The sequence below is a fragment of the Tachypleus tridentatus genome, chromosome 2, assembly GCF_004210375.1.
Source record: "Tachypleus tridentatus isolate NWPU-2018 chromosome 2, ASM421037v1, whole genome shotgun sequence".
NCBI classification, from domain to species: Eukaryota; Metazoa; Arthropoda; class Merostomata; order Xiphosura; family Limulidae; genus Tachypleus; species Tachypleus tridentatus.
Window position 1 is genome coordinate 127,095,181 of NC_134826.1, and position 26,268 is coordinate 127,121,448.

At 30.4% G+C, this 26,268-nt stretch overlaps 2 protein-coding genes across 10 annotated transcripts in view; one reads left to right on the forward strand and one right to left on the reverse strand.

Moving 5' to 3' along the window:
* Positions 1-3,097, forward strand: part of LOC143245055 (tripartite motif-containing protein 2-like) — a 53,054-nt gene extending 49,957 nt beyond the window's left edge. For all 9 annotated transcript variants that reach the window (XR_013025453.1, XR_013025451.1, XM_076490852.1 and 6 more), the window contains exon 5: positions 320-3,097. The gene's annotated coding sequence lies outside the window, so the exon portion shown is untranslated. The remainder of the gene's footprint in view (positions 1-319) is intronic.
* Positions 3,098-3,153: 56 nt separating this feature from the next.
* On the reverse strand, positions 3,154-25,819 carry LOC143245057 (transmembrane protein 185B). Its single transcript, XM_076490856.1, has 7 exons — positions 25,329-25,819; positions 18,612-18,788; positions 12,165-12,372; positions 8,932-9,015; positions 7,211-7,387; positions 5,866-5,989; positions 3,154-4,922 (listed from the first exon to the last, which is right to left on the reverse strand). Exons 1-7 carry the CDS (start codon positions 25,364-25,366, stop codon positions 4,684-4,686), a joined length of 1,047 nt encoding a protein of 348 aa, XP_076346971.1. The 5' UTR covers positions 25,367-25,819; the 3' UTR covers positions 3,154-4,683.
* Between the last annotated feature and the right edge of the window lie 449 nt (positions 25,820-26,268).

Consider the following 26,268-nt stretch of genomic DNA (forward strand, 5'->3'; position numbering starts at 1 on the left):
ATATCATCCTTTACTCCTGGAGAAGATTCCACCTTAGCATGCTAGGATCTCTTGCCATTAAGCTTTTAACCAGATATGCTTATTGCCACTATATCTTCTAATGTGAGAACATAAAGAAAAGAACTGACCATGAACGTTAGGCATTAAAAAATTACCTTTTTTTAATTTCTCTTTCTATTTGTACTATACTTCAGCTACAAAGGTATGTTGAAACCAATAAGAGGTGAAATAAAAAACCTTATGCTAATATAAAGAAAATGTTTTTTTTATTTAAAATCCTGTATATTTTTAACACTTGTATGTTTTGTATCATTTTCAGGACTGGCCACCTCCACAGGATATTTCCACTTCTTTATGTAAAGAGTTCATTAAAAAAACTCTGTGTGTACTTCAAACTGAAAGTGATATTCATGTTTGTATAAATGTTTTTAGTTCTAGAATACCAAATGGTATTGAATGATTTAAATTTCAGTATTTTAAAAAAGTGTAAGATGGAACAGAATTTAACGATTACACAGAAGTTTGTTTTTTTTAAATCAGTTACCAGATTGGCCACAAAAACAAAATTTCTTATTCCTCAACTTCTCCAGATGAAACATGCCATTTTCCAAGCAGTATAAAAACTTACATCTATAGAATAAAAAAAAAAGTTGAATTTAATCATTGGAACACCCAGAGATAAATTCCTGAACATAATTTACAATTCTTGGTTGAAATTCCAGTCTACTACAAATATTAACACTCAAAAAATTATTTTCTGATATTTTCAGGTGTTTTTTTTTTCAGTTTTTTTAAAAAGAATCCCCCAATATTTTCTGCATAACTTCAGTTTCCCTAACACTTCTAAGGTTTTCCAGGTCTGTCACCACCTTGTGCTAAACCTAAAACAAAATCCACTGACAGACATCCCAGGTGTCATAAACCACATACATGAATTTAAGATTTCATTTCCACTATGTTAGAAGCATTACTAATGTACTTGTTAAAAATAAAATATTTTAACTACATTTATATTTATAGATAGGAAATATTTTTACTTTTTGTCAAATTTAAGATGGAAATTATAATTGTATTATGAGATTGTATTATAACTGGTATTATGAGAAAGCTACCACTAAGGATATAGCAGAAATGGCTACATATATAAAGAAAAAGGAAATTCATATACAAGTTATCACTGAAGGAATTTAAAAATTACATGGTCAAAAAGTGAACAAACAAACATTTACATCTCAGCTAGATGTGAACAGCTGAAATTGAGGTAAAAGTTACGAATTGACATACATTTAAAAGTAACATTGCATGAAAAGTACTTATACTGGATCCCATTTCTGAAAAATAAATTTTAATTTCAGTACATCTTTTATAAACCTATTGTAGTCATAATCAAATATACATTTGTAAACTATATAGCAAGTCAAATTGTTTAGCTATTTTTGTGCAGGCTATTGTTTTATTGCTTCACAAAAAGCAAGTACACTCAAATTCCCCATATACAGTACACATGTAGATGTAATTTTAATTTTCACTGTTAATGTTGCTGTTGGTTGTGCACAATACCTCCAAGTGACAATAGTAACAGGTTTAACAAATTTCAGCTGTTTTAAAAAATACATCTGGGATTTAAAACAAAAAAAACAAAAATAGTGAAAGCTTGTTAGCAGTCAAACATTTTCAAATTCTATGTTACTTTTTTGACAAAACTCAGTTTGTATTCCTTATTCAGAATATACTGTCAAAATAAGTATATAATCACATAAACTTACCATGAAGCCTGACTTGTCAGGCACACACTAGGATTAAATTTCATTAATATTAGCCAGTTGTGAAAATGCTAGCTTTTTTTTCTGTTTTTAATAACTAAAGAGCAACAACCTAAAGCCAGGTAGTAAGGAAGACTTTAAAATATGGGCATAGAGCTTTAAATCACATGCTAAGAGTTTATAACCTGTGGCACCTCAAAACATATTCAAAGCACTTTGACTTAAACTCGCACAAACTGCAAAATGCAACTGAAAATTTATACTTAAAATAGTACAATAGTAAATAAAAGTGTGTGATGAAACATTCAACAAATAAAGTGAAAAGTATTGAGTACTATGGCCCAGTTCACTGACAAACTGTGACCAGTGTCATAACAAGAAAATATTTGTTGAGGTAGAGAGGAGTTCTTTCTCCTCTTACTGGTACACCTATGACAGTGATGTATAATATAGTTGGTAATTCTTACGAATATTAATATTTGTTGAAGTAAAAGACTGAGTGAAACATCAGTATGTCATAAATAAGTTATACGTTAAAAAATCCAGCTGGGAATTGTCCTATGTACTTATGCCAAATCTGGGATGGGAAAATCTTAATTGGTAAACTTTTAGTGTCATCATTGGTTAAAAAGAAAAAACAAAACATACTGTATAATACAGCAGTCACCAATAAAGCTTCTAAATTAATAAAAAATGCAAAACCTGTTAACAAAAAACAATAAAAAATTCAATCACATTATATTAAAATGTGGCCATTCTTATGCCTCAAAAAAAAGTATCAAAATTCTTTGTAAAAATGATTAATTCGATAAGTTTAATAACATTTCTAAAGTACAGTTGAGAAAATGTTTCAACTCTCTTCAAAAATCAACCAAACAAGTTTTTATAATTAGTGAAAGATTGTACATGTGGAAATGAACATTGTTCATGTGATTAACTATTATAGATTTGCTTATATTACGTGGTGCTAATGTGGACTTCATAACTTTCTTATGGTATGCTCATATTTAATTAAAATAGAAATCTTTACTGTTGTGCCTTGAATTCTCTTTACATTGTCAATTTGTTATTTTATGTTAATTACATAAGAAAACAATATGTTTATAGATTTAGAAAAACAAATATAAAAACAAAATCTTACATTTTAGGAGCAAATTATTTTGCTTATTTAGGCATAAATTGTTTATTGGACATCTTTATAAGTGTGGCTAAACTTACAGATATGAGTTAATTCAGCTTTATAACTAGTTTTCATAATGTGTTGCAAGTTCACTAAATGTAGAATATGTTTAAAATATTCATTCTTAAGAAATAAAACTTATTTATAAATGTGTTAATTTGTGTCATGTTCCTTAATTTTCAACAGTATTTAAACAGAAACCATCTTCTACTGTACATTTCATTTTTTTAATTCTGATCATATTACAAATATCTTACTGTTACAAATTTAAACACTGCATGTATGAATTCTTTACACTCGCATCCCATTTGTATTTAAGTTATAACTGAGAAATGCCCAAGTTTCTTTTATTAAAAGCTTGTAGTAAACTAAATTTCTACTACAGCACTGAATAATTTAGGTTAGAAAATAACTATTCTAGTAGCACTACAGATTCCAGAATTAGTCTGACAAAATGAGTTAACTCCAACCTTCTTTGACACTTTCTACAAAAATGTTAAAAAATACTGAAAATAGAACATGTGGTTTCAACTATCATAAAAATTCGTAATTTCCAATTTTTTTTTATTTTCCATCAGAACAGGAAAAGTTGCTGTCAGTATTGTATCTGGGATCCTGCCCAGAAACACATTCACAGATGAAGCTGACTTTAAAAAACTGGCTTTGAACCTACCATATATACTATAAAATAACAATTGTATCTACACATTATGCATCACAAACTACATCCTCGTAAAATCTAGAAGTAACTTAACTGTCACTTATTATGGTTCCGATAAAAACATCGTACGCAAAACAAAACATTCTAGACTTAAAATGTTTTCCTAGGGTGTAATCATAACATTTGTTGTTACCCTCAATGAAAGAAGAAATGTCCAACCCATACAAGTATAAAATTATATAAAACTACCAAAGTTTTTGTTCAAAATATGTATTTATAATTAAGACACAAAAAACGTGTAACAAACATGAACCATGTAATTGGCAACTCTAACTTTCTTTACTCTATTCAGAGCAGAGCTATCACTACTGTTATATCTTTAAGATAAATAAACCTGACAACTGGCTAAAAACTACTGTAAGGTTAATTAGATAAATTACACAAAAATGCATCACCAACAAATACATAGGTTTTGTATACCAATCTTGTACTAAGTTAATTTTTTAAAAAGCACTGAATATTTTGATAAAGGGCTGTTGAAATGAAATGTTAAAACTCTGAATACCAAAAAAATGTCTTTTAGAGAAGAAATCAAACAGAATTTTTATTTCTGAAAGCTATTAACCAAGGGGTTGATTATCACATGCACTATAAAGCTACAAACTTGTGGATTTTACCCCTCCAAAAATGCAGTAAAACCTTCACTAGAACCAGCTAGATTAAGACTTTCATAGACATGTTAGTGCTATAAATTATACATTCACATTGCTCTTAACAACAGAAATTTACAGTAATAACAGACAAAAGTTTCATTCATTATTTGAAGTAGTAGTACATAAGATATACATGTAATGCACATTTCATAAACCTAACCTGATATTAAACCTGAGGAAAAAAAACCTGTATATTACACCCAAGGTAACTGTATCTTTGAGACAAGTGCACTTCTGCCAACCAGAAGTTTGCTTATACCATTCTTCAATGGAGCATCATAATTCTTCGTGAAGCCTCCACTGTTTAAAGAACAAAGAGTGATAGACCAGAAAACAAACAGCACATCTTCTTCCTCTTGCCTCTTATCAATCTGGAGTCTCAATAGATAAAGCAGGTACAACAGGTCGAGGTTCAGTCTGACCAGCGTTAGCACCTCGCTTGGAATTTCCACTGGGAGGTTTCCTTTGGGAAGTGCTACTCTCTGACCGACTAGAGTCTTCTGTTTCATTACTATGTAAACTGTATGAAATGTTCCCATACTCCTGAAGGAGAGGACACACTCCAAGAATAAATTGGCAGAAATCTTTTCTGATTCCAAACCACCCTACATATGTGGAAGAAAGGTAAACAAGTTTTAAAACTGACCAGCATGTTATGACACAAGTTAAACATTATTTTAACTAAATCTAATGAAGTTGTAAATTACAAGTCAGAAATTTTGCCTTCAGATATAAATAATAAATTATGTTTGTCTTAAAGCATAAAAGTTGAATGATGGGCTGTTTATGCTGAACCCAACAAGGGCCAACCAATAATTTGTTTATAGTAGTTTTTAAATATAATGTGAATTAGCCTTACATTAAGGATTTATAAGTAGGAAAATTAGGGATTTCCTGAATTCTTAAATGTTTTTAATCTCATACTATTACTATTTTGAGGTAGAACTAATAATCACTAACAAATTTCAAACCAACAGAGAAAAAAGCAAGTTAAAATATGAATTAACCTTATGAGTCACAGCTGTAGCTTTTCAGGCACTTGCAGATTTATCTGTGATGAATAAGCTACTAAGATTAACTAACTAACTACCATAGAATAAGCATTATTTTTTGTTGTTTTTTTACTTGCTCACAAGGTTTAGTTTTCTTTTTTTACCAAGTAGTTCATGTTTAATAAAACTGATACTTTAGTATGTTTCTTGTTTTCTTTTTAATCCATAAAGCCACAGCATTGACTATCTTGCACAATGACCACCACGTAACTACTCGAACTTTCCACTGAACCAGCAAGGAGGATTGATGGATGCTTTAGGAACCTGATATATATGTCTTGATCTATGCTTTAAAAATATTTTAATTTAGAGGGTTCAGTTTGAACTTTGTTTCAACACAAAAAAAAAAAAAAATCAAAATAAAGCATCTAATGATTCTTTACCCTGTCAATTGTGACACTGTATATACAGTTTTTGATACCTTAAGTTCATAACTACATAACAGTTAAGATAACTAAGAGTTAAATAAAAGCAATAAACTAAATCAACAACTTACAATGGTTGCTTCCCTTTGAACCAAATGACAACAGAATTAGAACCAGAAAAGTGAAGTACAATGGTATACATGTTGCTATGAAACTTAACACACTGTCATTGTCCAATTTATTTGACAAGAGCACCTGTATATGTACAAGATATAATGCAACATGAAATAACAATACAATTAACTTAAAAAGATACAAATTTTACTACAATAGGCATAAATTAATTTCACATTAAATATGATAAAATTTTAAAGCACCCCCTACTAAACAGAAGTTTAGAAAAGTTGCATGAATTACTAGCATTTGAAGTCAAACATAAAACTTTCATAATATTTACAGAAAACTTCACGTAATAATTATTAAACTTTAAATATCTCTACTTAAAAATCTTTAACACTTGCCATAAAATTGGCAATGACAAAGAACTGAGAATACTAATGGTCCAGCCATAAAATAATCCATATATCAATGTCATTAACATTTATAAACAAATGACCCAAGTACATCTTTAAAACATTTCTAGTTATTTAACAAGAGGTCAGCATTTATGCTCTTAAGAGTATTAACCAAAAAAGCCAATCATCAAAAACTGTAAATCAACCATAAAATTACACTGTACAGAAAAATGGTTTCCAAACTGTTTGTCATAGCATGTTGCTGGGGGTGTCACAAGAGATTCACCAAAGAATATTGTTTGTTTATAATTAAGCCCACAGCTACACAATAAGCTATCTGTGCTCTGCCCATTACGAGGATCAAAACCAAATTTCTAGCAGTGTAAATCAGCAAATACTAATTAAGAACAAAAAGTTTTCATGTGGAGGCAAAGATGTTGCACAAAGGAAGTTGGTTAGTGTTATCAGTGAAAAAAAGTTTGAGAACCACTGATGTAGAAGTAATAAAGTTGAATTTTGTTGAATTAAAATGTTTGAAAGTGATAAAAGTAAACATCAAAACAAAATTTCTCAATATATACAGTGACAGGTGTTACAGTTAGTGAATGGCAACAATATTTTGCTTTCCAAGTCTACTTATGTTTCTCAACTACTTCAATTTATGTAAAAGAAATAACAAGAAATACAACAAAACATTTAACATTTGGAAGAGCAGAAAGGCCTAACAAAATTACTTTAAAAAATCTACAAAAGTAATTAGGAACAAGTCATATTTACATAGGAAAAACTGTAAAATAAACATAAATGTTATGGTAAAAAATAAAAAAATTATTACTACAAAGGAATAATTTTCAATAATAATTATCACAAAAAAACAACACCAAGGAGGTAGCAATAAAGCAGAAAGTATTCATCATTAAAACGACACTATGGTTATATGATATATGCAAGTGGAACTTACCAAAAACACTAATAACGGGACAACTATTAAACTATAAGAGATTGCCGAGTGAAGACTGGATCTTCGCTGCTCAGGGCTTACTTCTGGTGTCCTAAGTAAGATGCTAGCAAAAATGATGGCATACAAGACACCAATCACAGCCAAACACATCACTATCCACAAAGGCACAAAGACAACCTAAAAGCCACAAATATTGGAATCTCACATTACTTCCTCAAAAAATTGCCAAAATCAATTCAACTCTATAAACATTTTTCACAGTCTAACACACAAATCATAAATCAATCTACTTCTCAACACTTTGTTAATGGTTTAATCAGTTTTCTGTCAGTTGTACAACAGAACATTTGACATTCCTAATTTTAAATATTACAACTATGTTCATAAGTTAACACAAGATGCAAATATGATAAAACACTAATTACTAATATCTTTCAAATCAGGTGGAAATGATGCACTGCAACAAGGGCAACTTACAACATGGAAATTATTAATAAATTTAAAGGTGACAAAAATATTCAACCCTTAAATAATTATGTTATAAAACTGGTATTTGTAATTTACTTAAAAATTAGTTAACAAAACTTGAAAAACCAAAATGCCAACCTATATAATGTAATATTGAAATGTAACACCGAAGCTTCAATAAACAAAAAAAAAGCATACCAAATTAACAAAACATCATAAAAAGAAATAATTACACATATAAAAGGAGAAAATGATAAGTCAGAATAATTTGAAGTCTCATGAAACTATTTGTATTTCATAAAATTGCATATTTTGCTGTGTTAGCTAAACATTTTGTTAATAAGATTTTTTAATAACGGTACAAACACTCTTATAGAGGGCCAAGTAAGTTATATTAAAATAATTTTGGAGCCTCAACACAACATCATTACAGTTCATCTTGCCATGTCCAGTCATGCACTGTGCAGTGACCATACATTTTTACAGCAGCTTTGCAGCATAGTTTCTAGATGCAAGTATCCAAGATTTATTTTACATCATGACAATGATCGTCATTTAAATATTTTTGTTTTAAACACCAATGAAGAAACATACACACTGAATACCTAAGACCATTTGCATCAAGAAATGATTTTGTGAAGCTCAGTAAATACAGTTTTTGTGCCCGAAATATATCTTAGAACGGGTGGTACGGGTATCAACACTTCCACTGATGAGGAGAGAACAATGTTTTGACCTTCCTAGGTAATCTTCAGGTTAAGAAAGAGAGAGTAGTTGAATGTGGCCATTGACAGACACGTCTTAGGGACGAGAGTACAAACGGGTAGCAGATTATAGGGGACGTTGCAGGTGGATGTTAGGTTATTAAGAAACACCTTTATACCTATACTAATTAATAACCTAACATGCACCTGCAACGCCCCCTATAATCTGGTACCCGTTTGTACTCTCGTCCCTAAGACGTGTCAGTCAATGGCCACATTCAACTACTCTGTTTTTCTTAACCTGAAAATGACCTAGGGAGATCGAAATGTTGTTCTCTTCTCATCAGTAAAAGTGTTAATACCCGTACCAGCCATTCCGAGATATATTTTTATTTCAAGTGGGTTTCTCGTTATCAAGAATTACTTACCCATATAGTTTTATATCAGGCTAATAAAAAAACATTCAACAAAAGAGAGGTATTGTGTTAACTTCAGATAACAAAATATTTGATTAAATATGCTAACAACAAAAATAATAATCCTACTTACAACCCAACTCCAAGAAATAAATCCATCCAGTTGTAGTGCCAAAAATATGAACTGTAAAACATTCACTGAACAAAACAGCTCCATCTGTAGATAAAGAAATAAAACATAAGCTAATTAAAAAACTTTAGAAAATGAAATGTTTATTGTAAAATGCACGTTACTCAGACGTAATTGAAATGTTTAATAAATACAGGTTAGGTTTAATTCATGAAATCAAATCAAGTATTTGTTTATTTCCCACAAGAACAACAGTCAACTATTTAAAACTGTTCAAGTTTCAGGTCTTTTTTGAAATTCTTTGTTCATTTGTTGAAATTAGTTCAAAAACCACATAGGAGCTATCTGCACCAGTCATCCCTAATTTAAAAATGATATACTAAAAGAGAGAGAAGGCAACTAGTCAACACCACTCACCAACTCTGGTAATAGGATTTGAACCTACAACCTACAGATTGTGAGTTGAGCATTATATCCAACTTGGAGTAAGCAGTACAGTTTCTTACAAATAAAGTTTTTCATCTTACTTCTCTCTATCACTAACAGTTTAATAGGAGGTAAGTCTTTTTAGTCAATTTTGTGGAAGGGGCATATAGTACTTCAAACAAATTTTTTTCAAAGGAAAATTTAAAAGTTTCACTGCAAAAATGACAGTATTTTAAGCTACATAACTTTTCTTGCAAGTAAATAATGCAGTTTAAACAATAATGTGTACATTTAATTCACAAAGAGATGTTATCAACCAGAATAAACAAACATTAAAATCAACAACTTCATCACAAGAAAGGTTACTTTCAGAAAAGTTTTTATATAAATTAGACAGTTTTATATGAACATCTGCATTAAAGAGCATTTTACAAAGACGAGCTATGAAAATTCAACTTTGCATAAACAAGGAAAAAACCTGACTTAAGATACATTAAGATTAATTTGTGGTCATATAATACAAAACTGTTTCCTTAAAAATAATGCTTTTAAACTTACATAAACATATGGGTGACAAAAATTATATTTCACACATAAAATTTTAAAAAAAATATTTAATGGTTGTACATGAAATGACTGAACTTACTGAACATATAAAATTTGATCATAAAAAACCCACTTTATAAAAAATAAGTTTGGAGAAAGCTTGACTGGGCAATGAAGAAAACTATAATAAATGTAAAAATTTAATGGTTGTACATGAAATGACTGAACTTACTGAACATATAAAATTTGATCATAAAAAACCCACTTTATAAAAAATAAGTTTGGAGAGCTTGACTGGGCAATGAAGAAAACTATAATAAATGTAAAATTTAATGGTTGTACATGAAATGACTGAACTTACTGAACATATAATATTTGATCATAAAAAACCCACTTTATAAAAAATAAGTTTGGAGAAAGCTTGACTGGGCAATGAAGAAAACTATAATAAATGTAAAAATTTAATGGTTGTACATGAAATGACTGAACTTACTGAACATATAATATTTGATCATAAAAAACCCACTTTATAAAAAATAAGTTTGGAGAAAGCTTGACTGGGCAATGAAGAAAACTATAATAAATGTATGATGCTTCAGGAAGATTGTGTCCCACACAGGTATCTGAAGATATCTCTATCTTCTTAAACTATCATACACTCATAACTAAGTTTTTGTCACTGCCAAGCCAAGCCACCTCGACACTTTTATTTAATAAACATCTATTCCTCCTATGATCTAATTATGCATAAACACAATGGTAGGTTTTTCATTTCTTTTTCTATAAAAATAATTATTTTTATTTCACATTGTTCTTCTCATTAAACAATGTACAGCTGGTTAAATAATCATTGATCAAATTTTATATTGGGTTGAGGAATAATTCATGAGCGTTTTTTCAAGTTAAAAAAACATATTCATAAATGAAATGCTTTCACAAAATATTTCATGTCATTTGGTAGATAATTTTTTGCTCTAATAGATGGTGTGTTTGATTTTCATATGTCTTTAATTTTTGCTTTCATTTTCAGCTCATTAAATGGACTGTCAAGTGGACAAAATAAAGCATTTTCGACACCATCTGCTTTTCGCATTTAATTTCTTGCAATTTCGTTTAAAACACTGCATACTATATACCTAGGTATTACATGAAATAAAGTATCATAATAAATGTTTTGGGTGTAATGTGTTCATGCATTGAAGTATTGTATAGTCTTGCATGTAATGCTTGAATGAAATTATTTAAAAACGCTCACGAATTATTCCTCAACCTAATACATATTCAGAAATTATCTTCACTACTTTTCAACTTACTTCTATAAAAAAAAAAAAAAAAACACATACAATTCCTTAAACCTTATATCTACACTGCCAGCTCTTAGTAAAACCTAGCAATAATATAAACAACTCTGGAAAATGTCATGTAACATATGGATGAATAATTTATAAATACAAACATAGTACTTTGAAATGTGACAACAGGTTACAATCAACAGAGTCTTAAAACAAACGTTAATGCACAAACTGACATTACACAAATATTTTTAAGCATTACAACTTACATTTGTTTAAAATGATAAACTTCACAAAACACAAAATACTAATGGATTTCATAGTATCAAAATTCAAAACTTCACTACTCTTCAGCTGTACCATATAAATACACACATTAAAGTTAAGCAATTAACTCAATTAATTGATATAATCAACCACCTGTAAACATTGATTAGTGTCACACAATATAAATAATTAATCAAAATTAAAGTTCAATTTATTATGTTGTAAAAATAATTAATTGAAATAAGAGTGTCTTATTACTATTTGCACTTATTCCAACTAATCAAAATATTGTTATTATGATTTTTCATTATTACTATTAACTAATTAAAGGTTGTTGTTCAGCTTAATCCATTAGTCAGTAGTCAGAATTAACAAAAATTATCAACAAATTGAAATTAGTATTTCCAATTATGCAAACTATTCAAGTTTCAAGTGAGAATAAATGAGTCAATTAATGGAAGTCGATTAACAAGCCTAATTACTAAATTCCACTAATCACTCATCATTATCTATTATATGCACATAAAACACATTCTTCACACCCTATTCATAAAAAATATGCAAATACATTAAAAATAAAATCAGCATTTTATAATTTTAACCAGAAATAAATTAACAACAAAACGTTCCAATCTATATTAGATCTCAAAAAAGAAAATGTTTCTTCTGACCCCATCTTTCTACAAATAAAAAAAAAAAACTCACCTCAAATGATCGGTCATGTTTGACGGCCCAGATGCACACCCCTATTGACACTACAGATATGAAGATGAGGGGTATGAAAATCAAAGTCCATAAGTGTCTATGGTTTTCGAGATTGTCACAAACAAGAAGTTCAAACATCAGGAGAAGAAGCTGAAGGGCTAGACTGATCAACATAGCTTTATAATGAACGTAGCCTTCCCCTTCCAGTCTAGGGAAAAAAACAAGAATAAATTAATAGCCATAATGAACAGTCATCAACTAATCCCTAACATTTAAATTGATAAAAATTATTTTACAAACAAACAAAAACTATATGGTTATATGTAACAAGTTAATTTATCTGAAACTCATTTCCATTGTCTAAATTGGTAGAAAGATACATCCACTTAAAGGGTTTATAGTATATTCAGCTCAGAGAACTTGCTGTCACACATTTTGTAGGTGTATAGGTTATCTTTCTAGAATAATTACATCCTTAGTTAAGTTCTTCTTCCTTCATGTGTTTTATGGTTAAGAGTAATTGTGTAAGTTGCACTTAAGCATATTGGTAAACTGCTCCATTCAAGACTAATTAGAGTTGGAATTACTTTGGGTGAAAATTCCTTAAACTTAAATTTAAAGATGATGTTTGCAGGTCAACAACAGTAACAAGAAAATAAGCACAAATAAGCTATATTTTCCATTCTCTGTAACACAATTTCAGAAGAAAACATTAGTTGTTTTTTTTTTTTTTTATTAGCAATGTAACCACTCTTAATGAGAGATAATTAACTGAAGAGTATAAAAATATAAATCTTAAAAAAAATTTAATACTTTCACAACAGAGATTCTAAGAAAAAAACTTAGAAATAGTAACTATCTATGAGAAACCTTTTCAATAGTACTCTTATCCAATAGGTCTGACATTGCCTTGGAAAGACCCAGTGGGAAACAGAATATCCTGAAGGAGGAAAAGGAATTGGAAGAGAGAAGGAGATGAAAAATTAAGAGTAAAGCCTACAGACAGAACCTGTAAACCCCATAGGTTGACTGCAACACAGACTCCATATATCAATAAACTGAACCAAACAGGTCCCCACTGTTCCTAGGCTGTGAAAATAATAACTGATGAAACTGACAGCAGAAGAATGTAATGGGAAAAGAGGAACAGGATGGATGAACAGGGAGCAGAACAGAATCAGACAAGGAGCTTGGAAAAGATGGGACACAAGGGTAGTCAAGAAAAAATGGTGTTACATGATCTGTTTGTCACCATAAAGAATCAGGTAACCTAAAATATTCCATTGACAGTGGAAAGAGCCAGAGGAAGGAGGTAAATATAATTGGGAAAGAAGGGTGTCCTTCCCCAACAAATTCCACCAACAGAGTAACCAAGAGAAAAGGGACAAAAATGAGGAAAAAGAACACACCAATACATAAAACAAAAGAAAGGGAAACAATGGCAGATCAAGTTTTGCAAGAGCAGTGAAAGAGAGCTAGTTTGCCTGATCCAGCTTCCACTGGGGCATGTGGGTAAAGTGGCATCAACCACAGCCAGTCTCTCTCAAGATTATTGGAAAATGATCACTGCCTCATGGATTATTGTCAACCCTCCATGAAAAATGGGAAAATAATGAAGGGGAGCAAACTGAGAAATCAACAGCAGTAAAGGACTGACTAGGCACATGTAAATAAGTAGAAGAGCCAGTATTGCAAAGAGAAAAGGTTGTGATCAGAGAGCATATACGCTCTATAGAGCAACCCCTCCTATCAATACCAACACTTCCCCAGAGGAGATGATGTTTATTAAAGACCCCAGGATGAAAACGGGAGACAGCAACTGTTCAATGAGAGCATCAAGGTCTGATTGATCATATGTCTCTCCAGGTGACATATAGAGAGAAAGAACAAACAGTATATGACCCAAGGAAACACAGATTGCTATGGCTTTCAAGGGTGTGTCGAGTGGCAAAGACAGGGTGGGCACATGCTGATCAACCAACAGTACCAACACTCCATTCACACGTCCATCACACAGCCTGTCATTTCTGTTTAAAGAAAACCACTGAAAGGTGACCGTATCAGCAGGTTTCAGAAATATTTCCTGTAAGGAGAGAGAAAAAGGATGGAAGGAAGCAATCAGTGTTTTGATGTCATCCATATTAGAAAGTAATTATATCATTATATCAAGGTGGCCATTTTTATTTACGTGTAGGCAAATTGGGCAGAGAAACCTTTTGTTTATGAACATGTCTTTTTCCTTACTTTCCTTATTCGAGGGAGGTCTATCAACCTCCATGGATCCTGCCCTGGGCCGTTTAGACAGGTCTTTGCTATTGGAAGGAAATTACAGAGACCGAGGACGTGAACGAAGCATTGTTTTGCATCTTGGGGTGAGAAAAGAAGATGGGTCTGAGGAAATGCCTGCACCTGGAACCAAAGAATGTGGATCCTGGGGTTTGGTGGAACATATATAAGGGACAGAGATAAGTGTTGAAGTTGATTCAAAAACTTTTTTAACCACAGAGGTCAAAAGACTTTTCATTTGTTTGGAGAACAATTCTTTAGGAAGCACAGAGAGATCTGTCTGCACTCCCACAGTAGCTGTGGAACAAAGTGCAGCAACATAGTCCACGATGAGGTGATGGACAGCAATTTTCAAGCCTCGGGATAGGTAATGTTATGAATAGTTTTCAAACACTGCACCTCTTTTTTTTCCAACCATTTAGGGCAAGAACAAAAGTAGGGCAGGTGAGAGCCATTGCAATTGATGCAATGAGGGTCCATTTTACACTCGTAATTGCCAATGCAACAAGCACATGTCAATGAACCACAGCATGATGTCTTTGAGTGACCAAACAGTTGAAACTGGAAACATCAGAGAGGGTTTGGAATGTAAGGTCACACTCTGCAATTAAGAAAACCTGCCTTGATGGTGGCAGGCAGACATAGTAATGTAAATGACAGAATGAGGAAACTGGTCGGCACCATAATTCTATCTTTACAAGTGGAGATACGTCTCACTGCAGAAACTCCTTGGGTGGAGAAACCAGCGAGAATCTCCGACTCTAGAATGTTCTTCAAATCCTTCTCAACAAGAACTCCTTGTGATGAATTCAAAGTAGCATGAGGTGTAACCTCTATAGGTATATCCCCAATTGCCTTTGAATGCAACAGGAGTTCACTATGTTGAGATGTGGATGTTTCCATGAATATATCACTAGATCGAAGCTTTTTTACTGACTTTGGAGAGCCAGCAAGTCCCTTTAGTCCCTTCTGAATGAAAAAGGGAGACATCTGCCCTAAAGGTTTGTCTGAAAGCAAGTACAATATAAGAAAATGAGGCACAACATGTGGTACTGATGGTGAGGATTACTGCTTGGAATCTTCAAGACGTGGTAATTTACCTATACACTGTTTTTTCACTATTTTATTAAGATTTTTGATTGAAGTATCTATAATAAAGAAGGGGAAATTTCGTTGTCCACTGACCCCACCCACCATGGAGTTCTACAAAAGGATGCACTACAATGTCAAACAAGGACACTGCAGCAACGCCAGGGTTTCGTGAGCACTACACCTAAACAACAGCATCAAATATAATGTCCTCAACATCTGTTGAGAACATTCAACACTGGTACTTAGTTGACCCTAGCCCGAATGAACCAGCCATGCTTGGCAACCCGTGGGTGGATGTTTAGATTCCAGAGGAGGTAAACTGAAAGAACAGAACCTTCCCTGGGAAGTCCCCTCACCACGTACAGGAATCCACACTGAGAGGTGGTTTATCTGAGATAGTGTATGCCAATAATCTGCTTAAAGATTTTACCAAATACCTGTAATATTTATTAATTAATATGAAAGGTTCGTATCTTGCTTTCTCTGATGAATCAGGGTGATCTTAATGAGCCAAGTAACCTCCTGTCTGTTTGTTCTTATATCTAATTCCCTGATTCTACATATAGGCTTTTTTTTATTGCTCTGTTGTTGTGGTTTTAAATTAATATTTGGCATGAAAAATAAACTCCTACAAAAACTCTGCACACGAAACACCACAACAAAAATATGCAATATTTGCAATCAGGATAAAATCCTGAAGAACAGTCTCATTTACAAAAAAAAGTATATTTTTGAAAAATTCATGTACATGATCTAGTCATTTTTGTGTAATTTAATGCTTAAAATTTGACAAAACAAATTAAGAACCTCCTAGCTTATAGATTATGGAGGATATTAAAAACATACTGTAATAAACAGTGATGTCGAGAAAAATATATATGTAAAAATGGCTCGTTTGGGTTGAGAAAATTTTTTACGTAGAGAAGCAAACAATGTTTCGACCTTCTTCGGTCATCGTCAAATTCACAAAGAAAGAAAGAGGTAACTGACTGGAAGCTGACCACATGGTAAGTGTAGTTTAAATTTCTCTCATAAGGCTTAGTATAATATCCACAAATTTGTCTACACACTTGCACACATGCAAATACTTAATTTCCATTATAACTTTTGATACAGCATGTGTATCTTCACAAAATTTGGTAAACTTTTAGAAAAGATTACAAGTATTTTGTATACAAACAACCAGATTTGTTAATGAAATATTTTTACTGATGATCTGTTTGTAAAAATATAGTATGTTTCGTTACAATTCTGAGTGCAAAATGATTTCATGTTATGATTAAAAAACTATTCTTTATCCTAAAATCTCAAATAATATTTGCATAATCTTTAAAACCTCCTAATTATATTTTAAATGTTTGTTTTCAGTAAGACCTTATATTTTATGTTATGTTATTTTCTATCTATACTCTAACCCCATGGTGTTTGTCACTTAACCAGCCTTGTAATCATCACAAAAAAAAATTAGGAAATAAATATAAATTATGCTTTTTTATGCTAGAGTGACAACATATTAAAACAAGAAAATACAAGTGTTTAGTCTAAGTAGCTTAAGTCTCACGATGCTATATATGAACATATATTTATTATTTTTTATTATCTTGACCTTCCAGACATGCCTACCTAATATTACATAACTTGCACCGACATGGTGCGTGTGCACTCAGGTCACATATCCAGTAATGTAAGATTGACTTTTAATCTTCCCTGTCTTGGTGGAGTTTTAGTGGACTGGTATTTTGTGATATACAATTACATTTCAATTATTATACATTATACACATGTATATAGATTATTACTATTTATAAATAAATTATTAAACTTAATTTTTTTTAAATATAGAACAATAAATCAAGAACTAAAGCAAACAATTATCTTTTCTTGCTATGACCTTTGTACTCAGTCATTGCTGGACACAGGTTGCTCAGCCTTTCAAAATTTTGCATGTGGAGGATATCAAGTTTTTATTGGGGGGTTTTATATACACAGTTGAATAAACAAAATATCTCAAATAACTACATTAATACTGCAGAATTCCACTATGATTTATTACATTTACTAGCTAAGATTTATTTAGATTTTATAAAAGACAAAAGACACAACTACCTCATTGAAATCTTGGATCAAAAGAATGTAGAAGTCTCTTCAAAAGATTAAAATGGCAAAGAAAACCACTCGGGGAACATTCTAAGCTGTTGATTGGTTATTCACATCATATATCGAAATAAGAATATGTGTATATATATATATAAAGGACCGTTTCAAAAAATTGTAGAGTTAAACAGGCCAACCATGTTTGATTAAGTATATAAACCATATCTTGGTAAAACAAAAAGGTACGAGGTTCTTATTTGTCAATATTACTAAGTTGAGTTCCTAATTAATTTGTATGAAACTATAGACTTTGTATTTTAACATTACAAACATCTAATTTTAAACAGTACTGCCTTCAACATGCCCTGTAACTCACTAAAATTTATATTTAGATGTGTTGTTTTAATATTTACTTTTAAATTAAGAAATTAACTCATATATAAAGTTTGAATTATAATCTACAATTTGATTTCAAACTTTAATATCAATTCATAAAATAGTAGTTCAATAAAATTTTGAATGCAAGTCAATAAACACGCTGATATGGCCTTTGAACCCTGAACTGTTGCAAAAAAGCTAAAGTTAATTCATCTTAAAATAAAATCAAAGCATTGTTTACCAAACAAACCTCATCATCAGCATCCTTAGAAAACTCAAATCTCACTTCTTAAAAGTAAGCCAGCAAATTATTTTGATAATATTTTATACTTTTGTCACAGGTATATTTTCAAATTGTGTAACTTGTGACATATATATAGTTATCATATGGCATTCAATTTTGTGAATATGTAAATCAAGGCTTCATCCAAGCAAGGTCAAATAACTGGAATCAAGGTTTCAGAAATGTGGAATAAAATAACTAAAACCAAGGTTTCATAAAACCAGGCAAAAACTGGTTTCCAAAATCTATCATATGTCAAGTGTGAGTCTTCAATAACAAAGACAAAAACATCATACATTTCTTCTTTAATCTACCTGTATTGAGGGTGTCTCCACCATACATAGCTTCCCATACTGGCTCCTGCAATGACCAATCCCTTCCAGAGCCAAAGAGGTAAAAAAATTGCCCAATAATTCCACTGTATGGTACCATCTAGGCACAATGCAAACATCAAAGTGAACACCAGTAGACACATGTACACAATGAACTTACTGAAAATAGAAAAATATAATATTTCATTGAAAAAAAGAAGTAAAAGAAACTGTTACTAAAAAATTAACTATTGGTACTTAGATGTTCAGAAAGGATTTGTTTCTACATGTCACAACAGCAAAATATGTATAACTAAAGATTTATTAGTAACCAGAGCCTTTGATGTACAGTTATGGGAATCAAATACAGAAAAACTTTCAAATGACTGCACTGATGAAAAAAAAAAAAGTATACTTAGGCCTAATTAAGGTTTCTTTGTATTAATTAATATATGTATTCTTTGTTACACACACTTATATATTCAGCCACAAAATTACAAATTTTCTTACAACAATTCCCAATGAAGCTTAATATTTCTTTACTTAAAATATACTGCATAAAATTCAACTTAACTAGAAAATACCTACACAGAAAAATTGGAGTGAAGAGGTCACTTTGAAACTGAATTTATTATGTGTCACTTTAACAGTATACTTTTGACCATGACATGTCCAAGCAGTTGTGGTTGACCACAAATGATATCCTTAGTTGCTCAGTGGAAAGTCAGATTTTATAACATTAAGATTCAGCTTTGAAACACACGGTTGGCAGAACACAGATAGTTTACAATGTAGCTTTGCATATAACAAGAAAACAGATGTAAGTTAAAAAATGTACAAATAGTCAAATCAGTGAAATCATATTTGGGAATTGCTTTCCAAATATCCCTAATTTCAGCAGTTTCACTTTATATATTTCTTGTTTCAGCATAACCAAAAGTTAAACATGAGCACTTTTAGTCTCAAATAATAATCATAACACATAAAGAGAGCCCGTTAAATTACACAGTCCAAAGAAAGGCCTTGGATTGATAGTAAACCCATGGTGTGGTTCAGAACTGATAATTATAGCTTTTGCTGACATAAAATTTATGCAAAAAATGCACAAGAATATAGAACTGGACATAAACACTGTCTATGCTCCCTAATAAAATACATTTATTTTGTTAAAGAGTTGAGAAAAATAATTAATATTGGAAACACAAAGATCTATAAAATTACCATGACATCATGTAGATTAAAAGTCTGTATTGTTTCTAAAAAAAGTGTACTATGAGGAAGTGTTGGGCAATTAACTCGTAATTAGTTACACAGGAACAGCATCGATTAATGAAGTGAATTTAATGTTTCCTATTACTAATATTATCAATTATTTTACTTTTTTATAAATTATAATATTGTCATTATGATTTCCCATTATTATTATTTTTGATTAGTACTCTTTTAAACTGACTAATCCTGTATTTGTGAAGTCATTTCCTATAACTGAATCTACTCTGTGTATTGTAACAGAAGTTGGCATTTAGTAAATATTACAATCTGGCTGTACACAAAAAATGTTATTTCTGAATAAAGTATTTTTACTAAATATTTGTTTGCAAATTTTCATAGCTTTTATTTAGTCAGTCTGAAAGAAAGGTCATTTTAATACTAAAAATAAAAATACTTCTTTTCATCTTACAGTTTTTACATATTCTAGAAACTTCTAAAAGATCAAAATTTTTTTGGTGTAACTGTATTTTTCATCTCTTAACTTCTCAAACACTAACTGTATTGAAATCACAAAGAGTAAGAGAAAAAATTAAAAGATATGAAATAAAATTAATAATGTTTTTTTTTACTCTGCATTGACTCTACTATTGAGCAAAATTAATTAAATTTATTATTTTAACACCTTCAACTTCTAACCTTTCACATTTACTTTCTTTCAATTTTATGGTTTTATATAGTCTAAAACTAAGTGATCCAACTGTTTTCACAAAAAGACTTGAGCTTGTCTAATTTCACACATTTCTCCTTGAGTTTTGTTAGGCTAAGCTGAGAAGTTTAAAACTTTTACAATTCAGTTACTTTGGTAATAAAAAAAAACATAATAAATAAGTAACACAGATAAGAAATTATCTTAACCACTTCATATTCCACACAGTTTGCACTCAAGTACACATTCTTCTGTAAGTTTTTCTAAGACTTACAAGGTAAGATGTACAAAAACAAGTCATATAACTTTTGACGTGCATTTAAAAAAAAAGAAATGCATTATTCACAAAAACATAATGTTCAAAAACTACAGTAATTTATGTCACTTTCTTAGCAAGTAAAATTCTTTAAGCACTTGGAGCAACAAAATATGATCACAACAACAAAACAATTCCACTAACTATAACTTTACTGTTCTTTGTATTGGTTATAAACTTGTCTTTGAACCATGTAAGGTTGATTAGCAATCTCAGGAGAAACTGAGAGGAGGGTTTAACAAATTTATCTCAGCACATCAAGAAGATTTCAATTTTAGATTCTTACTTGTTATTATAAACATCTTGTGCTCTAGCTGGTTGGAAACTGTACAAATCTATTGTTTTAGTCAAAAAATTCTGAAGTTGAGAAACAGAAGCTCAAACATGTCATGTGCACACAGAAAAATAAGAACTGAAAATACTTTGAATATATTTCTTTTTAAATTAAAGCTTAGATTATTTATGAATTTGAATTATAAATTATATTTTCATGCCAAGTTTATTGACATACAATAACAATAAAGTTGTTTAAGTTTTAAATGTGACACTGAAAAGTTTTGAAATGTACAAAAGATCCAAGCCAGAATGAAAGGGAATCAATCAGAATTGGTCAGTATCATACAAAAAAAAAGTCAACTAATCAAAAGTGGTGTTAATTACCATTATCTTTTATTATTCCAACTACCCAAGTCTTATGCAAAAATAATGGTTTAGTTGAATATAATGTATTAATGAGCCTTAAAATTAAGTGATTAACAAATTCCACTAAACTGCCCAGCTCTATTAGCAGGATTCCCACAAACTGAAGATTACAGAAAAATCTCAGGTTTGTGATGCAATTGATAAGACATTTAATATGCAAGAATTTCTCTAATAGAATGTTAATATAATAATCTACGAGCAAACCAAATGTACTTATTAGGTATTATTCACAAAATTAAACTAACAGTCTCAAGTGGGTCATGTTCCTTTGAACTTTAACAATTAGTCACAAAAGCTTTAAATGCATTAATTAAAATACTGATGACTTCTGTACACTTGGTCTATTCAATCAAAACAAAATATCAAGATCACTGGCTGATGCTGTATAACATATTGGGATCTATAAAATATTATGAAAACAGATAATAGAATAAATGATGACTTAAAGCAGACACAAAGTATGATAAATACACTAGGGTCTCTAGGGCACTACCAGCTTTAAATATGGATGCTGGTTGACTGATTATTATTCTCCTACTACAACCAATTAACATGTTGACAGTGGAGAAGATGTTCAAATGCATAGTTCATTGAAGTTTTAAATGATATAAAGAATTAATCAGTAAATGCAAAAAAAAAAAGAATGAAAAGTATTTAAGCTAAAAAATACATACTACATCTAAGCTAACAAATCCTATACTATTAATTTAATAGTATGTCTTTTAAACTACAGTCGATCCACTGCTACAAACAATACATTAAAGTAAAGCTGTAAAGTTAAAATGTGTGTGTGTGTGTGTGTGTGTAACGATTTAATTTGAAATTCTTAAAATAATGATTACAAGACAATAACTGCCTTAAAAGTAATTAAATGCATGCATTTATAGTAAATACTTTTGGAATTCATATTTTGGTTGCCTTTACTTTGATTTCCTTTGGATACAAAAATAATAGTTATTTTAATCTAAATACTTTGCATATTACATCTTAAAATAGATGAACTGGCTCAACAATGACAACTTGTTTTCAACACATTTTTTTTCTTCCTCAAAGGTACAAAACATGCTTAATTTGTCCTATATATCAGCGAATGTTTAAACTGGCTTTAAGTACCATATTAGCATATCAAATGGTTATCAAAACCAGTTTTATGTTGTACTAAAGATTTAGAAAAACTGCTGCAGAACATGAAGTCCAGATCCCATTGCTATAAAGGTAAAAATTAATCCTTTTAACTGGATTTCAAATGCTCAACATAATCTACACATCTGTGAACAACTATTGATTGAGAGGTTTTCCAAGCAATTTTTTAGCATTTTAGCAACTTCCTAGCACAAGAATTACAAATATTATATGTTTATCTATACCATATTATACATTAATATTTTACTTAACATAAAGTACTTGACTCAATACAATAAATACTGATGGTGTCATAAAATTTTGGTTTTGACAATTAAGGGTTCTTGAGCCACACAACTAAAAATAAACATAATGGTATGTGCTAGGAGAGCAACTTGTGTTATGAATCTTAAAGTGAAAAATGTATATGCTCAGGTTTGCTTCCAAGACATCTTGACAATTTGAGCATCAACCCTGTAAGATGGTTCTGCTGTTTAAAGTTTCAATCACTCTTAAAATTCATTTTCAACATTGGACTACTGGATAGTTTCACTTAGTAGCCAGATGAGAGAGGTGAAAGCACGAGTGTCACAGATACTCTAGGTAAGGTGGAAAGTAGCTTTCACTTCAAGACTTGTAAAACCCACAAGCATTAGTTTGCAATATCTTCTCTTATAAAAGCAGAAAATTAAAAAAACATTTTAACTTACTTGGCCATCATCATCCTTTAAGTGACTAATTCCAATCTTAACATTTTGCTTACCTTTTGGATACGTAAATATGTAAAAACAATCATTCCATTAATTTTAATGCTTTCTTTTACCTGTTTCCATACACCCTTTTGGATTTTCTAATTTCTTTTTTTTTAACAAAGTACCTAATTTTCCTATACCTTCTCTAAATCTTCCAAAGGGTTTGTCAAATTAAATTTTTTAAGCTTATAGCATTTATCTCAAAATTTGTCCTTTGTATCTTTAATAAGCAATTAGGTTTTATCATTTTTTTAACTTTATCATGAATTAATAGCAATTTCATTTTCTAAATTTCCCCAAATTATGCAAAATCACATACTGAATCATAATCCACTTACAAATGATACATACATATTTTTATGAGGCTCTGACATAAATATTAAAACAGTAACATGCAGTATATAAAATTACATCCTGATAATTATATAAATTACAAGTGTATAGTCCATCCAAAATGACAGGGCAAGTACTACCACCCCAACATCATAGTGTACCCTAAACTCACATTTCATAGCTAACTGAAATAAATAAATTTTGCAAAATCAAGCTCGACCAACAAAGTGGCAGAAAAGTAGAGTTGAAGCAGTCAAACATCAGTGCATTTCTTGTGAGCCAATCAAAATTAAGATTATCATGAAATGAATTCATGGCATATTCATAGAATAATTATTGGTAAAATTAAGTTTGATTAACAACTTCTAATATACAGCAAATTCAGTATGTTTTAGTAACACTACATTCCAACAATGGTTTTTATGCCATGTTGTTAGTTTATGTACTGAAATTGTAAAATAAAATTTAGAGACAAAAAAACTGGATAAAATACTTCTTAATTTAGCATCTCCACTCATTAAAGAGATTTGTTTTTATTAAAACCATTAGTGATATAATGAAAACAGCTTAATTCAAAAATAATTTAAGGCTTATAATTGAAATCACTATTTTTTCACTTTAGTGATAAATTTTATGTACATGGCTCTAGCCTTGGTGATACCCACACAAGGTCTACATTTGGCAATTCTACTAATGCTCAGTACACTTTAAGGTTTCATGGCACACACACACCTTCATGGGCCCCCTTTTCACCTGTCACTAGAATCATAATGGGCAGATATTAATCAAACTATTCTATCGGGATAAATGCATTTTCACTTTTATGACTCCTTGTATTTCAAGAAATCAAGTGTGACACACAATTGCTTTCAGTATTTATATAGGTTATAATGACCTATATAATGACAAAAAACATGTATGTTTTTTTGTGAAATACATATTTGAATTTCTTACAAACAAATAATTTATTACTTATAACCAACTCTGATCAGAAAAATACAACAACTATGTAGATTAAAATTAAAATGTAACTTGCAAACCACTGAAACTAATTCTATATAACAGACAAGAACTGCTATCATAAATTGATATACAAGAAAACTAAAAACATAGAACCTGTATTCATAAAATAATATACACAAAAACTAAAAAGTAAAACCTGCAAGCATAATGTTTAGATGCATTTAGTCATCAAGTTGAGTACCTTAACAATACTGTTTGCCCACAATGGTACTTCAATTGTTATTATACTTTGTAACATATTAGTGCTCTAACAGTAACACAAAACACATGCAATGAAGTGCACTACAACAAGAAAATACAATTATTCTTCTGTATCATATACAAGTTATAAATAATATTAAGTTTTTGACAAAATTTGACAAAAAACTGTTTTCAGTTTACTCATTTATAATTATACGCTAAACATTATACATTAAGCAACTTGCGCCTGAAACCGAAATATTTGAACAAAAGTTTATATTAGTTGTTGTAAATAATTTTAGCTAATTCTATATGGTAGGTGATATATGAAAAATGTTACCATATGTAACTGTAAACTATAATGTAAATCTTACCTTGGATTAAAATCTTGAAAAAGATTTTGAAGGTTCATATTTCTTCTCGAAATTCCACACAACAAATTCAATACGCTTTTCTAAGTAGTCTGAATTTATGACCAAAAATAACTGCTAGAGTGGAAATAGACCTAACCAGTATACCTATACTACAGATGTTAATATTATCAAATTTCTATTTATTAATAAAACACAAGAAACTACCCTAAAAAACTATACAAATAAGAGAAACTAGAAAATAAATTTTGATTTTACCTATTTTTAAAGGACTTTTAAGCAGCTTTATGACAAAAGTATTAAAGTTTATAAATGCTACTGAATACTGATACAAATTCATTAAACTTACAAACACTTAATAATTTACTAAAAGATAAATATGTGTATATGAACATAAGCCTGACACAACTACACTAACACCTAACATTAACAATTATCATACTAGACTATTAAACACAACAGATGTTTTCTTAAGAGAGGGTGAAGACGTGCTAAACGTCAAATGTAGGATTTTATTAGGGACCATATTTATATTTCGCAATTACTAAAATGAAATGCAAATACTACAAAGATATTCCTCAAAGTATTACATTTACGCGTGAAATGACATCCAAGTTCAAGTAAGATATATTATTCTCACAGGCGTAAAGTTCAAGTACACAAAAATTCCAATATGAACCAGATATGAACGTATGTCCTCAATGTGCTTTCAACAATCGAACACAAAAGATATCCCCTCCCAGTGGCTCGGCGGTAAATCTGAATTCTTATTACACTAAAAATCGGGTTTTGATACCCGTATTGAGCACAGTACAGATAGCACATTGTGTAACTTGTGCAAGATACTTAATATCAGAGTGTTATCCCTGCTGTGTCAGTAATATTTATTTATTTAATGTATATTAGTTAAATTACGAAGCCTTACAAAAATTCAACATTGTAT